This window comes from Oncorhynchus mykiss, chromosome 2 (genome assembly GCF_013265735.2).
Source record: "Oncorhynchus mykiss isolate Arlee chromosome 2, USDA_OmykA_1.1, whole genome shotgun sequence".
In the NCBI taxonomy this organism is placed as follows: domain Eukaryota; kingdom Metazoa; phylum Chordata; class Actinopteri; order Salmoniformes; family Salmonidae; genus Oncorhynchus; species Oncorhynchus mykiss.
This window is the reverse complement of record NC_048566.1, coordinates 79,377,340-79,395,177: the sequence shown is the minus strand read 5'-3', so window position 1 is coordinate 79,395,177 and position 17,838 is coordinate 79,377,340. Positions and strand designations below refer to the sequence as shown.

The following is a 17,838-nucleotide window of genomic DNA, read 5'->3' as shown; positions in this document are numbered from 1 at the left end:
TTCAAACTATGTTTGTAGAGATCAAAGTAAGATACATCAAATATAAATGTCAAAGGCATAAAGTCACTCAAACATTGAACTGTCTAATTAGCCAGTAATTCATGTTCTGTTAGATAATTAGGTTGCCCGGGCAACAGGGTTTGGTGGATTTGAATAGAGGCATGATAGTGTCTCTGAATAACACAGTAATATGACTATCTCTATCTCTATCAATCAGCTAATGCGGTTTCCACGGAACAGACAAAGAGAATCACATGATAAGAGCAGCAGGAGAAGCTCTCAGCATGCCACACATCAGCTCTAACAAAGGCACCAGCAGCAATTAGATCACATTGAACACTCATCTCACTACGCTCATGTGTTTATCTGGTGTCTGTGTCAGACAGAAAAAAAACAACTAAGTTGAAGTGTAAACATATAGGTAGAAGCTCTGAGCACCGAATGGTGTGTCACCTTCAAACTTCTGGTGCTGGTAGGAGAACAGAGTATCCACAATACAGGACTGGTCAAAGCATCTTCCACTCACCAACCACAGTGCTCTCCTGTTGAGGTGAGACATGGTAGTGTCCTAGACACACAGATCAGTGTTCCCCCTTTTTTTCTTTCTTCATCAGAAGAAACAGCAGATAATGGGAATTTTGTTACTGTAGCAAACGGTATGTCTACACTGATTCAATGTCACAAAGTATTCATATGAAAACAGGGTTCTCTCATGGACAATTAGCCGAAGGAAATCTAATTATGCGTAGGACGATAAAAAAACCTAAGTGTATGAATAATACAAAAGGAACATGTTGGCCATCGTTCTTGCTGTTAGCTTCGAAAGGTTAGTCAAATATATTTTCAGAGTCTATCTTTAGCCAAATGTTCTGAGACAGAAATATCATCAGGTTTGAGACAATGCAAACTTCATGCCACCTAGCGACATTCTGTGTTTGTATGTGTGTGTGGCTGTGCATGTGAGAAACAAAGACAGAGAGAGAGAGAGAGAGAGAGAGAGAGAGAGAAAGAGAGTGACCAGAGACCAGACCAGAGACCAGAGAGAGAGCACAAAGAGTGAAAGTAACACCTACAGTATGTCAGATGTGTTGTAATTCACTCAGTCATTTGTATGCAAATTCCTATCTGTCCCGAACCTGTCCTGGTAGCCAATTGGGGAGGGATAAGGATAGGACAAGGAAGCTGACAGCATAAAATAACCACTGCTGGGGCAGCACCTTGGTGTGTGTGTGGGCTGGAACTTTTTTTACGTTTTGGGAACCAAAAGAGCACAGCTTCTAGCACTGAAAACAACACTCCACTCATTTGTGGAGAGAAACACAGCTAGCTACCTCACCTACCTGAAGTCATCTGAGAGGAGAGAAAGAGAGAGCGAGAGAGAGAGAGAGAGAGAGAGAGAGAGAGACGACACCTCCCATCCTGGTCGGAACCCAGTCCATAGCTCTGGTAGGAAACCATGCTGATCATTGCTAGGCAACCAGCTTTGCTTCTATGTTGTTAGTTGCTGTTATACTGACTGAGTAGCGCAATCAAAACAATGGCTGAAATGGCTGGGCTTAGGAGTGAATTGGTGTTTTGGCTATGCAGACAGTGGGTATTCGATCTGTAGCAAAGCAATGTAGGCACTACTTTCAGAAAGTAGGCACTACTTTCAGACTAGAATGTGATGGTTTGATTCATTTATCTAACTGTGTGTCAAGCTTTGATTGCCTGTACTTGTAATTGAGCATTAGACAAAACTGTTACAATGCCGTTCACACAGCGTTAAAGAAGATGACTGAATATACACTAGGCTTTAAATAACTGTGTGGCTTGCATTTGAAGTCCTAAAATAAATGGCATACGCTTTTGTTTACAAAGTAAATATGATCATGGACAAATGTACTCCTCATGGGCCCTGTTTTGTTTTGATATGCAAACTTCCCCTTTGAAAGAGAAGCAAAACAAATGTTGGTAAGCTCCTTTTATAATGAAATCAAATCGAATTGTATTGGTCACATATACTGTACATGGTTAGCAGATGTTATTGCGAGTGTAGTGAAATGCTTGTGTATCATAGTAATATGTGACAAGGTGCAGTACATCTACACGCTAGTGTACTGTATTCACCTCACATGGGTTGTAACTTAAATCCGTTGAGATAAAACTCCACAGAGGGATTCTCCAGAAGCTTCAGTATAGGGAAGTGTGACCTGCCTGCACTTGTTTACTGCTTACCAAAAGTTACATTTGTCGGTGATCATTTGTTTGTCCGTTTATTTCCTTCATCTGTAAGCTTAGCATCATGATTGCAGGGAAATATATTCTGCAATGAGCTTTTTATTTTGATGGGTGATAAGATGCACATTTAGTGAATATTGATCAGGGGCAAGTTTCCCTAAAGCTTTGCCTAGCTAACATGGAACTGTATTACTCACTGCTGAATAGTTCACACATTGGATCATTAATAAGTTAATCTTGAACAGACCAGGAGATTGTAGTAAATGAAAACTGTTACATGATGATAGGGACATGCCAAACTAAATGGTCAGGAAATACAATAACTGCAGTCTACTTCCATGAAGACAGGCAGTCTTCAGACGGCTCAGACTAGATGGTAGGCAGACAAATAGTAGACAGCCCTGAGAGTTAACACAAAGCATGCAGGTGGTGAGACTTGGCATCCTGAGCTGAACCAAAGCCATGGCCTAAACTGCCAAGTGCCACATATCTCTAGTGAAATCTCATTCGGGGATCTTGTTCTTGGGAAACTGCTTTTGTTTAGGATTGAGGAAGACTTGTCACTGTGCCCACATAGGTCATGTACTGTAAAACATGGTGTTGTACAGTTATTTGGTGTCATTGTTTTATTAGCCATCATAATCCAGCCTTTCCAGGTAGTGGTCAATAAAGAGAAGCTGAATATAGGTCACTGTATAAAGAGCTGAGTCTATTGTTTGTCAAACTGATGCTGCAGGCGAGCACTATGACAACCTTTCACAGACAGACCATATTTGTTTATAATACGCTCTTACAATATGATAAAGCAGATTACATTGTCATATTAAATATTCAATCCAAAATCAAGATGTTTTCAGATTTCAAAAGTTGGCTGATTTTGAGATGAGCTGTCCCTGGAAGCACCTATTAGTGAACAATAATTGACCGCAAATTCTACATTTACTATAGATGCTCCAAAAAATTAAACTCCAGGTAGGCATTCTCTTCCACAAAGTTGAGATAACTGGACTACAGTCTAGACAACAGTAAAACATGTGACAAGGCCATTACACGTACAGTGTTGCAACAACCTCACCTTCAATATTCTTGTCATAGGCCTCAGTGCCGACCTGCAATTCTAATGTACTGTATATTTACATATAACATGCAAATATAGTTGTGGTGAAGTGTTTTCTCAACAACAGTTAAATGAACGTAGCCATGTTGTTGGCACACTATTAACATTTCACGGGCAGTCCTTTATGGTGGGGTTACGGAGAAGATACAGTGCTTCACCTGCTGTGCACTACAGACGTCTTCCCGTAGATATTCAAATAACTAATGATTGATACTATTTATGTTGTATTTACTTTTACAATAACACTTCATTACCAATTCTTTAGAACTTTATTTGAACTTGTTTTTAAACTTGAATTGTGTCATTACAGTCAAAGTTGATCTGATTGTGGCATTGGGAAGTGTTTCATTTCTTAATGTATTTCTCAAGTATACAGAACTATAACGGCTATTGCCTACCCAATTGAATAAGCATATTACATATTGCACACTGGATGATGCATTCCTTCATATGTATACTGTTCATTCATTGGCATTAGCAACTATAATTACCTGAGTATCACAGCACTATTAATATGTGTTGACATCCTAATGGGATGTGGTTCTGAAAAAAAGGAACTGCACTGTAACCTAATCTATTTAAAACACAGACATGTCATTTAAAGGAAGAGCTTGTTTTATCTGGGTTGTCAATCATACATGTCCTGCAGGCATTTCTGCACAGAAATGTCAAGTTCTCCGGTATTAACACATCATTGTGTGACTGACTCATTTCATTCAGCCATCAGAAGAACAAATAGGCCTATATGTATGCAAAACAGACAGACATACAGATCCATCACTTTGCAAAAACACGTGTTGAGGACGGTGAGCATGTCACCCAATCACCATCATGCTGTCTTCACACTTACTCCCTTTGTCATCCTGTTTCACATCTGTCAATGTCGTCATATAGAAACATACCCTATCTCAACTCAGATACTCAGATTTGGGAAAGACACCATTTGTGTGCACCGTGTGGGATTACACTGTAACCTACCAATCATCTTGTTCAGGGTTTTACTCCATACTGAATGTATGTGTCTTTCTCCCCCAGCTCTGGACCATGGTCCGTCATACCACCTGTATCATGAGCATCCCATCCACTGCCAGCATTGAGAGCCAGCTGCCCACAACATGGAGCTCCTACCCCTGCTCAGACAGTGAGGACTAGTGTGGTTGCTCAATTCAGTATATTGCTCTGCTGGTTTAATTATTTACAAATACCTGGGCTAGCCGGAGTTCAAATGTTTTCACTACACCCCCATCACATTCAAAGTATGAAAAAAACCCACTTAATCTCTACCTTTACCCCTGACTCCAGTTTCCACAGTGATGCCTGGTTACACCAGTCGCCTGTGGTCCCAGGACTCCCAGCCTCAGTATTGGTCAAAGTATCAGGTGTGGGAGTGGCTGCAGCAGATGCTGGATATGCACCAGATTGACGCTGCCACCATCCCCTTCCAGAACTTTGATGTGGACGGACGTCAGCTGTGCAGCATGACCTACCAGGACTTCACCCGTGCTGCGGGCACCGTGGGGCCTATCCTCTACCACAGCCTCACCGAGCTCAAATGGAGCGGTGGGTTCACACACTGGACTATAATGTTCTTTGTTATTGTTATGTTCATCAGAATGAAGGCCAGGTCAGGCCATGCAATGTTGAAACATACTGTGATGGATTAGGTCATCAAATGTTGAATGGTAGTATTTAATTTCAGTTAACACTTGAGTCGGTTAGAATACCACAAAAAAACAGGAACAGTAAATTGTACCAGCGTAGGAGGATCAAGGATTTAGGAATTCAATATCAAGTTTGATTAACACAAAATAATGAAAGCCCATGTTGTTACTGTACTTGTAATGGTATTACCCTTAAATGAGCCCTTGTTTCTCCATGTCATCACTACACAGGTCAGTATCCTGGTGTGGAGTTTTCACCGCTGGACGTTATCAAATCAGAGCCAGATGGTAAAAGCACCATAGACAAACACTGGCATGCATGAACGCACAGAGTCATGTACTTCAAGTCATCCCTAAGAAACTCATCCAGTTATTACATATCTATGCATGTCTCAACTTGTTTGACACGTTTTAATTAATAAATTATGTAAGTTGAAACTAGTCTGTGATTAGACTAAACACTTCAGATGGGCGGCAGGTAGTCTAGCGGTAAAGAGTGTTGGGCCAGTAACCGAAAGTTTGCTGGTTTGAATGCAAGCTTAATGTGCTCTCCTGTTTTAGTAGATTTCCCTTGCCCATTCACAGAACCTAGCATCTATCCTGCAGGTAGGTACCACATTGGAATGGATAGGATTTTGGAGAAAGGTACAATTTTTAACTAACTTATGGACAGCATAATTTTTTACTTGTTGATATTTCTTTATGTTTTAGATATTTACGATCCCTCGTTTCAATCGCTTGCACCTGTGGCCTCACCCACTCCCTCCAGTCCAGGTAAGAAACAAGACCAAAGATGAGGACTGAAAACCTAATCTAAACACACTAATTGGAACGAGCCCCAATCCAAGGGAAGACATCGACCTACAGTAGCTGAGTCCCCAAAGAAAATATGGCTTCATCGTGGTCCTTTGAAGTTCAATTGCTAGAGCATTGCGCTTGTAATGCCAGGGTAGTAGGTTCAATTCCTGGGAACACCCATACGTAAAATGTATGCTTGCATGACTGTAAGTCGCTTTGGATAAAAGCGTCTGCTAAAGGGAATATATTATTATATTACTGAGCAAACAGAGTGGCAATGCAAGTCTATTGAGTAAAGTCCATGAACATTCAGTGAGTGATCATTTTGAGAAAGAGGCAGCTGAGTCTACTCCTTATCACCAAACTACATCACCACAACGTCACTGAGCAAACAATGCATGACAATACAACTGAACAAACTCATCCTGTTTATGTTCCCCACACCCATGTAATTTAACAGTGTTGGGCTCCATGGAATAAAATCTGAAATGCGTAAAACAGTGGTACAAAGGTTAGGCTAAAGTGTGGATTAGTGATGGGGAAAAAACGATTCAATTACATATCGCAATATTATTTTTGGACAATATTAGATTGATATTTGACTCCAAGTATTGATTTGTAAAAAAAATATTAAAAAAATCTACATCTACCATAGGTAGCAATAGCTAGTGCTAGTGGGCTGTACCTCCGCCGAAATGCCGGTATGTTTAATTGTATTTCTAATGTAATGGCAAAATGTAGATTTCCGCCTAAATAGACATACTCAAAAGTAACTGCTATTCATGTGTAATTACATGATTCCGACATGCAAAAACATGGCATATTTGGAAAGAAGACATCTGGAAGATTGTGAGGAAATGATCAGAAGATAGGTAGGAGTTACACAGTTCCGAATACACAAGATCAAGCACACACTAAATAAAAAAAATAAAAAAAGTAATCTTTCATTGACAAGCTATAAGTGAATTACTCATGCTCAGAGCTGGAAACACATCAGATGGCTTCCACAAATTGTGAACAATATCTGAAAAAAATGAGATTGGTAGAATGAGATTGCTAACAACTAGAAATGGGCAGATGTTTAAGTAAGTGGTGTCAGGTGTGGTCACGGGATGTTTCCAAGTCTCTGAGCCAGCTAGCAATAGTTCATATTGCGCATAAAAGGTTCTAGGCCTTGCTTTGTCCCACCCAGGTCAACTGCATATCCCTGGAATGCGTTTTGCATATCCCAACTCCCCCTGAGAGTGGGGTCATCTTGGGTCTGCTATTGTCAAGTGGTACTCTGGAGCACTTAGGGTTAAGTGCCTTGCTCAAATGCATATCGAAAAATAATTTCACCATGGGGATTCAAATTGGTGACCTTTTGGGTACTGGACCACTGCTTTAACCACTAGGCTACCTAATGCTGTAGGTTAGTTGGTTGGACTACTATGATGCTAGACCAACTTGTGGGTTCGATTGCCACATGTATCAAATGTATTAAATGTCTTAATTTGTATTTGTTTTTAAGCATCTGCTAAATTACCATATCTGTTTATTATTTTACTTCCAGACACAAATAGATCTCACAGTCGCCCTCATCAGGTCAAAAAACACAGTGAGTAGTATTTACATGAACATCTTCAGTACTATCGAATCATATATTTTAATATAAATGCTCAACATTTTGCCCATGAAAAAACTGATAGTAGATGGTTCTAATTTCCACCACCTGTGTGTTTTTCCTCAGACCCCCGGGGGACCCACCTTTGGGAGTTCATTAGGGACATTCTGCTGAACCCGGAGCGGAACCCAGGCCTGATCAAGTGGGAGGATCGGACAGAGGGCGTGTTCCGCTTCCTCAAGTCAGAGGCCGTGGCTCAGCTGTGGGGCAAGAAGAAGAACAATAGCAGCATGACCTATGAGAAGCTCAGCCGAGCTATGAGGTAGAGACTGAAAGGATTAGGGGGGTTTCGTGTTTATTTCCTGGTTCACATGTTAAGAAGTCATTTTGGTTGTTCCGTTAAGGTCCCTGTTTGTACCCTTCCAGATATTACTACAAACGGGAAATCCTGGAACGTGTAGATGGACGAAGGCTGGTCTACAAGTTTGGAAGGAATGCACGAGGATGGAGGGAGTCAGAGAAGTGAAAGAGGACACCTCTCCACCATTTTGTGCCTTTTTTTTAACCACCATGCGAAGATGTCTATTTATGTTATTTTGTTGGATATTAATGTGTCACTGTGATGTTTTACTATATATGTTGTTTATTTTACAAAGAGGAGCAGAAAGCCTCATTGCAACTCTTAACATTTTTGTCAGTTTCTGTATGATATATTTACATATGGTTAAGAAAGACCATAATTTACATTTGACTGCTTACATTTTCCTGTTCAGAGAGTGATGACTATTTGCACTGAAAGCAATTTTTGATTGAACAGCAAAAAGCAATGACATATGGGGCGACAGGTAGCCTAGTGGTTAGAGCTTTGGGCCAGTAACCGAAAGGTTACGAGATTGAATCCCTGAGCTGTCGTTCTGCCCCTGAACAAGGCAGTCAATCCACTGTTCTTTAGCCATCATTATAAATAAGAATTTGTTCTTAACTGACTTGCCTAGTTAATTCAAAAAGTTTTAAAAACTATAGATGCGTTATTTTAAATATTTCCAGCTTGTTGTACACATTTAAACTGTGTAATGTTCTTTCCGAAGTATGTTTGATTGAAGTGTTAAGCAAGACATCTCCTTTAGTAAATATGAAACTCTTGACTTCTTTGCATTCATCCTCTTCAAATTTGTTTTAGTTATGAATATATAACAGATCTCACAATAGAACCACAACTTCCCTATTCATGTACAGGATAAACAGAGAACTTTTTGGCCCAAACACAATGGCAGCTCAGGATAGTATGATAGAGCACATTCAGATGCAACAATGGGACATGCGGAAATTAGAGGATGTTCTGTGTGTGTTCTTCAAGATCTGATGCTGAGAAATGTCTTCTCATTTTACAATGTCAACTCGTCTTCACCCATTTACTACGCTATGCTGTAAAAAGAAATGTGTAAATACCATATTTGTATTTTAAATAATAAAGGACTTGTGTTTTTGAAACAACAGACGAAAGCATGCCTGTGTGTCATTATTTGTGTGAGCTAGATGAACATCCCACTGTTAATTTCATGTTGGATTTACATTAGTTGGCAACTCAACCAAATGTAAAAATGTTTTACTGTGAACTGACATCTGTGCCGAGTGGGATGATTATCACACAAATCAGTTGACTGACAACTCTCCCTGTTGAGCCCTTCATGTCAATCTGAACTTTATTGACTGCTATCATACAAAATGTAACAAGAACTCCAGCTGAGTTTTGCTATTTTCTTTTTTTTTATAATCAAGCAATCTTATCTGACCCAAGCTTTCACTTTTAACTGCCAATTGCATTTTGGGCTGTTTCAATTTTAGCTAGATGGGATCAGTACCCATTTGTCAACAGAGAGCAGGGAACCAGGCCTTCATACAGAGTTGTTGGATGAGGCTCAAATCTCTCTCTCGCTCTCTCTTTCTCTCTATGCCTGCCTATGAGAAGCCATCAGTTTTAGAGATAGGACATGACATTGCTGTCTTATCACTGAGATTGTAAAATGCCAGGCAGTTAATTGTTCTCTGGTGCATGTCATGGCCGTTCTGCTGACACCGCGGGGTGATGGACAGATGACTCGCCTCTGATGTCCGCTCAGATAAGAAAAGCGACACTCAATGCCCCCTTTCTCACACCCTGTGTTTGCAGTCAAATCCCTGTCCATGCCTCCACCCCTGCTCTGTGCAATTCATGTTTTTTTTATCCTCCTCCTTTACATAACACTGATTGCTGTGTCATTCTTTTGGTGTCTTTGTTGAAGTCCGCAAAATGTACCCATCTTTGAAAATGTTATCAATGTTCAGTCTCTTTGCTTTCACACCCACTGTTGTACTACTTTATATAACTGGAGTTTGAGTTTGACATTGTAGCGAGGAGGAGGTCGTGGCAGTCTGTATTTTTTTTTAAATAGGAAATTAAGTAAAGAGTGAAGCAAATGGGTTCATTTCAACATCAACGGCCGAACATCAGGGCCAGCATATCAAACTGGCCAAAACTTCAACATTTCTTCTGATATGATCTGGTCCCAGTTGACAGTTCAAGATATTTTTCATAAGACTTTTTGCTAAATTGAGGACAGACATAAAGTCAGTCGACACAGAATATACATAGCATATTCTATTGAGATATTATGCAGACGGCTGTTAGTGTCAACGCTTGATTGGACCGCCATGAATCAGGACAATGTAAATTAAGGTTAACAATGAAAACCATTTTATATTAAACCATACCTTGCATCATATAGGTTGAATGTAAACTGAGTTGTTAAATGATCAGGTAGAGAAAGCACCTATTATTTATTAACCTTGCTCATCCATGAATTCTGAAGTGCTGCACAATGCATATCCGCATGCATACACTATCATATCAAGATAAGCCTTCCTGTATGCATACAATATCACAACTACAGCAGATAAAGAGGTGATATTGATGATTTTATCAGTTTAAATCAGCAACATTACTGATCTGTGTGAACGGCTGGAATCCAGTCTGATTTTAGTGTTGTGTTTGTTGATGTTGCTGCGAGTCTGAAACATAGGGAAATGTGTGAATATCGGTCTCAGAGAGATTACTGAGCAGTTAGGCAAATGGTCTAGACTGACATAACCTCTGTTGTGCAAAGAAACAGGAGGCTGATTTCCCTAACTGACTACTGGCCAGTGGATGCAAAGGAGGGGAATAGACAAAGTACCCAGTATAGTTACAGAATATTGGGGTCTGGTAAAAAAAAAAATCTCCTGGTATGCAGATGTTTTGCTGAGAACTACATGTGCATATGTGCAAGTACTGTTGTATACTGGGGCAAAAAAGTATTTAGTCAGCCACCAATTGTGCAAGTTCTCCCACTTAAAAAGATGAGAGAGGCCTGTAATTTTCATCATAGGTACACTTCAACTATGACAGACAAAATGAGAAAAAAAAATCCAGAAAATCACATTGTAGGATTTTTAATGAATGTATTTGCAAATTATGGTGGAAAATAAGTATTTGGTCAATAACAAAAGTTTATCTCAATACTTTGTTATATACCCTTTGTTGGCAATGACAGAGGTCAAACATTTTCTGTAAGTCTTCACAAGGTTTTCACACACTGTTGCTGGTATTTTGGCCCATTCCTCCATGCAGATCTCCTCTAGAGCAGTGATGTTTTGGGGCAACACGGACTTTCAACTCCCTCCAAAGATTTTCTATGGGGTTGAGATCTGGAGACTGGCTAGACCACTCCAGGACCTTGAAATGCTTCTTACAAAGCCACTCCTTCGTTGCCCGGGCGGTGTGTTTGGGATCATTGTCATGCTGAAAGACCCAGCCACGTTTCATCTTCAATGCCCATGCTGATGGAAGGAGGTTTCACTCAAAATCTCATGATACATGGCCCCATTCATTCTTTCCTTTACACGGATCAGTCGTCCTGGTCCCTTTGCAGAAAAACAACCCCAAAGCATGATGTTTCCACCCCCATGCTTAACAGTAGGTATGGTGTTCTTTGGATGCAACTCAGCATTCTTTGTCCTCCAAACACAACGACTTGAGTTTTTACCAAAAAGTTATATTTTGGTTTCATCTGACCATATGACATTCTCCCAATCTTCTTCCGGATCATCCAAATGCTCTCTAGAAAACTTCAGAAGGGCCTGGACATGTACTGGATTAAGCAGGGGGACACGTCTGGCACTGCAGGATTTGAGTCCCTGGCGGCGTAGTGTGTTACTGATGGTAGGCTTTGTTACTTTGGTCCCAGCTCTCTGCAGGTCATTCACTAGGTCCCCCTGTGTGGTTCTGGGATTTTTGCTCACCGTTCTTGTGATCATTTTGACCCCACGGGGTGAGATCTTGCGTGGAGCCCCAGATCGAGGGAGATTATCAGTGGTCTTGTATGTCTTCCATTTCCTAATAATTGCTCCCACAGTTGATTTCTTCAAACCAAGCTGCTTACCTATTGCAGATTCAGTCTTCCCAGCCTTTTGCAGGTCTACAATTTTGTTTCTGGTGTCCTTTGACAGCTCTTTGGTCTTGGCCATAGTGGAGTTTGGAGTGTGACTGTTTGGGGTTGTGGACAGGTGTCTTTTATACTGATAACAAGTTCAAACAGGTGCCATTAATACAGGTAACGAGTGGAGGACAGAGGAGCCTCTTAAAGAAAAAGTTACAGTTCTCTGAGAGCCAGAAATCTTGCTTGTTTTTTAGGTGACCAAATACTTATTTTCCACCATAATTTGCAAATAAATTCATTAAAAATCCTACAAAGTGATATTCTGGATTTTTTTTATAATTGTGTCTGTCATAGTTGAATTGTACCTATGATGAAAATTACAGGCCTCTCTCATATTTTTAAGTGGGAGAACTTGCACAATTGGTGGCTGACTAAATACTTTTTTGCCCCACTGTATATATCTATATATATATATATATATATATATATATATATATATATATATATATATATATATATATATATATATATATATATATATATATATATGTGTATGTTTGTTTTCAATCTACGGTCCATTGAAAACAGTGTATGAGGGTCCTGAGTAAGAAAGTCTAGGACATAATGATAGTTAATCTAATGGATCAAGTTGTGCAGTTATAGACACATCTAGGTTTTGAGGTGGCAAAGTGAAAGAGGTTTGAGGAAAGCGTTGGTGAACCAGTCAAACAAGGTCTCCCACGCAAATTTAAACTCTTGGCACATGGGCACCTACCAACGGCACCTGGCAGACAAACCTGACAAACCCGAACTGGTTGTAATGCATCCTCAAGAGATGCTGCGTGCACATACACACACACGCACATGCCTGTGCATTGTACTGCATTCATAGGCACTGTTGTGATATTTTGTCCTCATGTCTCTCTCTGAAAGTGTCTGGTTTCAAACCAACAAAAAAAAACAATATGACCAAGAAGAAGAACAGACTCAGTTGTCTTAGTCCATGTCACAAAGACATGGTGCAGTAGATGGACTAAGCCTAGGTGGAAATAGCTTGTAACAGGTGATTTTGGCCCAGACTTACTGTCTGGATCCATGTCTGTTTGAGAATCTTGCAATTGTACCCTAATGGGAAAACTACATTTAACAGATTAAGGATAATGGAGAGAACAATGCATAATGACTGTATGGCTGCATTAGTCTGTCTGAGATGTTGCATTTGTGCAATTCAAGTGATCAGTTTCACAGTGGAATGGTATGTTGTGAAACACCTTTGTGTCCAGGATCTGGAACAACAGAGTTTAAAATGGAATGCCAACAAACACATTTTCAGTAATGAAACTGTCACGGGAATACTTTGTTTTAAATCAATGTGAATACCTTATAAAGAGCCTATATCTGGTTAGATTGACTGGATACCTTATCAATATTGTTTCACTGGAGGCTGGGAATCTCCCAGAATGGTATAGTACAGTATGTGTCAGCTATACCCCATGCAATCACTGTTCTCTGGCTCTTGATATCTTGTCCCAGTGGAAAGATTACATCCCAATTTGAATGAGCCATGAGGGAGACATTTTATTATTTAAAAGAGAAGACATTAATGCTATCAGATAGATGGTGGATGAAGAACAAGGAAGTGATGAGTGATAACCACAGGCATAAAGACAAACCCAGCAGGCTCTCTGTCTCTGACCTGTTCACTAGAGGTATTGTATTCTCACAGCAGATACCCAATCACAGCTTATCAGAGCCTCTTATCACTCTCAGCCCACACCAACAGGGCCATCGAAGGCATACGGTCCAAGGCACAAGTCAGACCTATTCCTTAGTGGACTGTGAATATATCTCACTATGCAAAACACACACTTAAAAAACAGGTATCATATGACTTCATCTGGAAAGCAGCAATGTGTGTTTGGAAACACTGTTTGTCCTCTACCAGAAGATACACTTGAACTTTTTGTTTTTACCACAGGGTCCTTTGAGAGGGTCCTTTGCGCAGCCAGAGGGATAAAATATGAAAATAACTTTTAAACATGCCAGACTATCCACAACACACCATCCAGACAGGAAAAACTAAACAAAGAGGTATTTATATTTTATTACGGATGCCAAGGCAGCAGCTGCTCTTCCTGGGGTCCAGCAATATAAAGGCAATTTACATAAAGTTAAAACATTACACTTCACAACACATTATTACACACTACTACAACATATATACAACACAAAATCCATATGTACGTGTGTGTAGAGTGCGTGTGTTAGCATGTGTGTGTGTATGCGTGTGTTTCTTCACAGTCCGCGCTGTTCCATAAGGAGTAGTTGTATCTGTGTTTTTTTTAACTGATTTTACTGCTTGTATCTGTTACTTGATGTGGAAGAGATTTCCATGAAGTCATGGCTCTATGTAGTACTGTGCATTTCCCAGAGTCTGTTCTGGACTTGGGGACTGTGAAGAGACCTCTGGTGGCATGTCTTGTGGGGTATGCATGCGTGTTTGAGCTGTGTGCTAGTCCTTTAAACAGACAGCTCGGTGCATACAACATGTCAATCCTCCTCACAAATAGAAGTAGTGAAGAAGTCAATCTCTCCTCCACTTTGGGGCAGGAGAGATTGACAGGGATATTATTAATGTTATCCAGGGCCAGCCATACTGCTCCGTTCTTGGCCAATTTTAATTTGCCTATGTCCCTCTTTGTGGCACTTGACCATATGACTGGTGTTGTTTGCTTTTCAGAAGTTTGACAGCCACCAACAAAATAATACAGACAGCTTGTGCCTCCCTGTCCTCAATAGTATCCTGAACAGTTTGGCAGGGTCCTAAGGACTGACGTCACCCTTTTTCTTCAGGTTGTAAACATCCGCACAGAAAAAAATTATATTTGATGCTCATAACACATCGTCTAACCAGCTCTGCTATGGCAAGTTTAATTGTCAGATTCAAGTATTCTCTCATTTGTGTCTAGCGCTCAAAAACCCTTATTTTCCGTATGTACGGTTTTCAGCAGTTCAATTAGCCCACTGTTTGCTCCATGTAAACTACACTTCATACTGTTTTAACATTTATAAATGTCAATAATCATCACAATGTAACGCTTCTCGTTGGTGGAAGGAGAGGAGGACCAAACTGCAGCGTGGTAAGTGTTCGTCATGTTTTAATTCAGAACAAATTACAATCCCTCCTGAGATGTTCAATTAAAATGCCTCCTGAGATGTGTGCAAACCTGGTGGGCAACTACAAGAAACGTCTGACCTCTGTGATTGCCAACAAGGGATTTGCCACCAAGTACTAATTTATGTTTTGCAGAGTGGTCAAAAACGTATTTCCCTCATTAAAATGCAAATCAATTTATAACATTTTTTAAATGCGTTTTTCTGGATATTTTTGTTGATATTGTCTCTCACTGTTCAAATAAACCTACCATTAAAATGACAGACTGATAATTTTTTTTGTCAGTGGGCAAACGTATAAAATCAGCAGGGGATCAGATCAAAAACTTTTTTCCCTCACTGTAGATGTGCAGATGATAATGTGCATGTAGAAATACTGGTGTGCAAAAGAGCAGAAAAGTAAATAAAAACAATGTGAGGATGAGGTAGGTAGGTAGATTGTGTGGGCTAATCACAGATGGGCTATGTCCAGCTGCAGCGATAGGTTTGCTGCTCGGAGAGCTGATGTTTAAAGTTAGTGAGGAAAATATAAGTCTTCAGCTTCAGCGATTTTTGCAATTCGTTCGAGTCATTGGCAGCAGAGAACTGGAAGGAAAGTCGGCCAAAGAAGGTGTTGGCCTTGGGGATGACCAGTGAGATACACCTGCTGGAATGCGTGCTACAGGTGGGTGTTATTATCGTGACCAGTAAGCTGAGATAAGGCGGAGCTTTACCTAGCAAAGACATATAGATTACCTGGAGCCAGTGGGTCTGGCGAAGAATATGTAGCGAGGGCCAGACGACTAGAGCATAGAGGTCACAGTGGTGGGTGGTATATGGGGCTTTGATGACAAAACGGATGGCACTGTGATAGACTGCATCCAATTTGCTGAGTAGACTGTTGGAGGCTATTTTGTAAATGACATGGCCGAAGTCAGGGATCGGTAGGATAGTCAGTTTTACAATGGTATGTTTGGCGGCGTGAGTGAATGAGAAAGCCAAATTCTATATTTAATTTTGGACTGGAGATGTTTAATATAAGTCTGGAAGGAGAGTTTACAGTCTAGCCAGACACCTAGGTATTTGTAGTTGTCCACATATTCTAAGTCAGAATGGTTGAAAATAATGCATTTCATTTTACAAGTGTTTAAGAGCAGTTGGAGGTCACGGAAGGAGTGTTGCATGGCATTGAAGCTTGTTTGAAGGTTTGTTAACACAGGGTCCAAAGAAGGGACAGATGTATACAGAATTGTGTCATCTGCGTAGAGGTGGATCAGGGAATCACCCTCAGCTAGAGCGACATCATTGATATATACTGAGAAAAGAGTCGAGCCGAGATTTGAACCCTGTGGTACCCCCAAAGAAACTGCCAGAGGTCCGTACAACAGGCCCTCCGATTTGACACACTGAACTCTGTCTGAGAAGTAGTTGGTTAACCAGGTGAGGCAGTTATTTGAGAAACATTGCTGTTGAGTTTGCCGATAAGAAAATGGTGATTGACAGAGTCGAAAGCCTTGGCCAGGCCGATGAAGACGGCTGCACAGTACTGTCTTTTATCGATGGTGGTTATTATATCGTTTAGTACCTTGAGTGTAGCTGAGGTGCACCCGTGACCAGCTCGGAAACCGGATTGCAGAGCGGAGAAGGTACGGTGGGATTCGAAATGGTCAGTGATCTTTTTATTAACTTGGCTTTCGAAGCCTTTAGAAAGGCAGGGCAGGATGGTGATAGGTCTATAACAGTTCGGGTCTAGAGCGTCTCCCCATTTGAAGAGGGGGCCGCTTTCCAATCTTTAGGGATCTCGAATTTTTTTTATTTTTATTTTACCTTTATTTAACCAGGCAAGTCAGTTAAGAACAAATTCTTATTTTCAATGACGGCCTGGGAACAGTGGGTTAACGACAGATTTGTACCTTGTCAGCTCGGGGGTTTGAACTTGCAACCTTCCGGTTACTAGTCCAACGCTCTAACCACTAGGCTACCCTGCCGCTACCCTGAATGATACAAAGAGAAGTTGAACAGACTGGTAATAGGGGTTGCAACAATGGCGGCGGATACATTTAGAAAGAAAGGGTCCAGATTCTCTAGCCCAGCTGATTTGTACGTGTCTAGGTTTTGCAGCTCTTTCAGAACATCTGCTATTTGGATTTGGGTGAAGAAGAAGCTGCTGAGGATTGGTCAAGTGCAGAGCTGTTTGCCTGGGGTTGGGGTAGCCAGGAGGAAAGTATGGCCAGCAATAGAGAAATACTTATTGAAATTCTCGATTATCATGGATTTATCGGTTTTGACAGTGTTACCTTACCTCAGTGCAGTGGGCAGCTGGGAGGAGGTGCTCTTGCTCTCCATGGACTTTACAGTGTCCCAAAACCTTTTGGAGTTAGAGCTACAGAATGCAAATTTCTGTTTGGAAAAGCTTTTCTTTGCTTTCCTGACTGGCTGTGTGTATTGGTATCTTGGTATCTATCGTGTATCTTGACTTCCCTGAACAGTTGCATATCGCAGGGACTATTCAATGCTGTTGCAGTCCGCCACAGGATGTTTTTGTGCTGGTTGAGGGCAGTCAGTTCTGGAGTGAACCAAGGGCTATATCTGTTCTTAGTTCTAGATTTTTTGTAAGGGGCATGCTTATTTAAGATGGTGAGGAAATTACTTTTAAAGAACGACCAGGCATCCTCGAATGACGGGATGAGGTCAATATTCTTCCAGGATACCCGGGCCAGGGAGATGCCCGGACCAGGGCCAGGGAGATGTAACATGGAGATTTGGCCGTTTGGGAACACGAACCCTAAACCTATAAAGGTGTGTAGTAATTTTTTATTTTTTATTTTATTA

At 40.7% G+C, this 17,838-nt stretch overlaps 1 protein-coding gene across 2 annotated transcripts; it reads left to right on the top strand.

The window, feature by feature from the left end:
- The first annotated feature begins 1,188 nt into the window (after positions 1-1,188).
- ehf (ets homologous factor) lies at positions 1,189-8,895 on the top strand. 2 transcript variants are annotated; one of them, XM_021573122.2, is made up of 9 exons: positions 1,189-1,446; positions 4,373-4,478; positions 4,640-4,897; positions 5,230-5,286; positions 5,563-5,604; positions 5,710-5,772; positions 7,349-7,393; positions 7,526-7,721; positions 7,826-8,895. In XM_021573122.2, exons 2-9 carry the CDS (start codon positions 4,382-4,384, stop codon positions 7,923-7,925), a joined length of 858 nt encoding a protein of 285 aa, XP_021428797.1. In that variant the 5' UTR covers positions 1,189-1,446; positions 4,373-4,381; the 3' UTR covers positions 7,926-8,895. The 2 variants fall into 2 exon arrangements, with proteins under 2 accessions (XP_021428797.1, XP_021428793.1); XM_021573118.2 differs by having other exon boundaries at positions 5,560-5,604.
- The last annotated feature ends 8,943 nt before the right edge of the window (positions 8,896-17,838 follow it).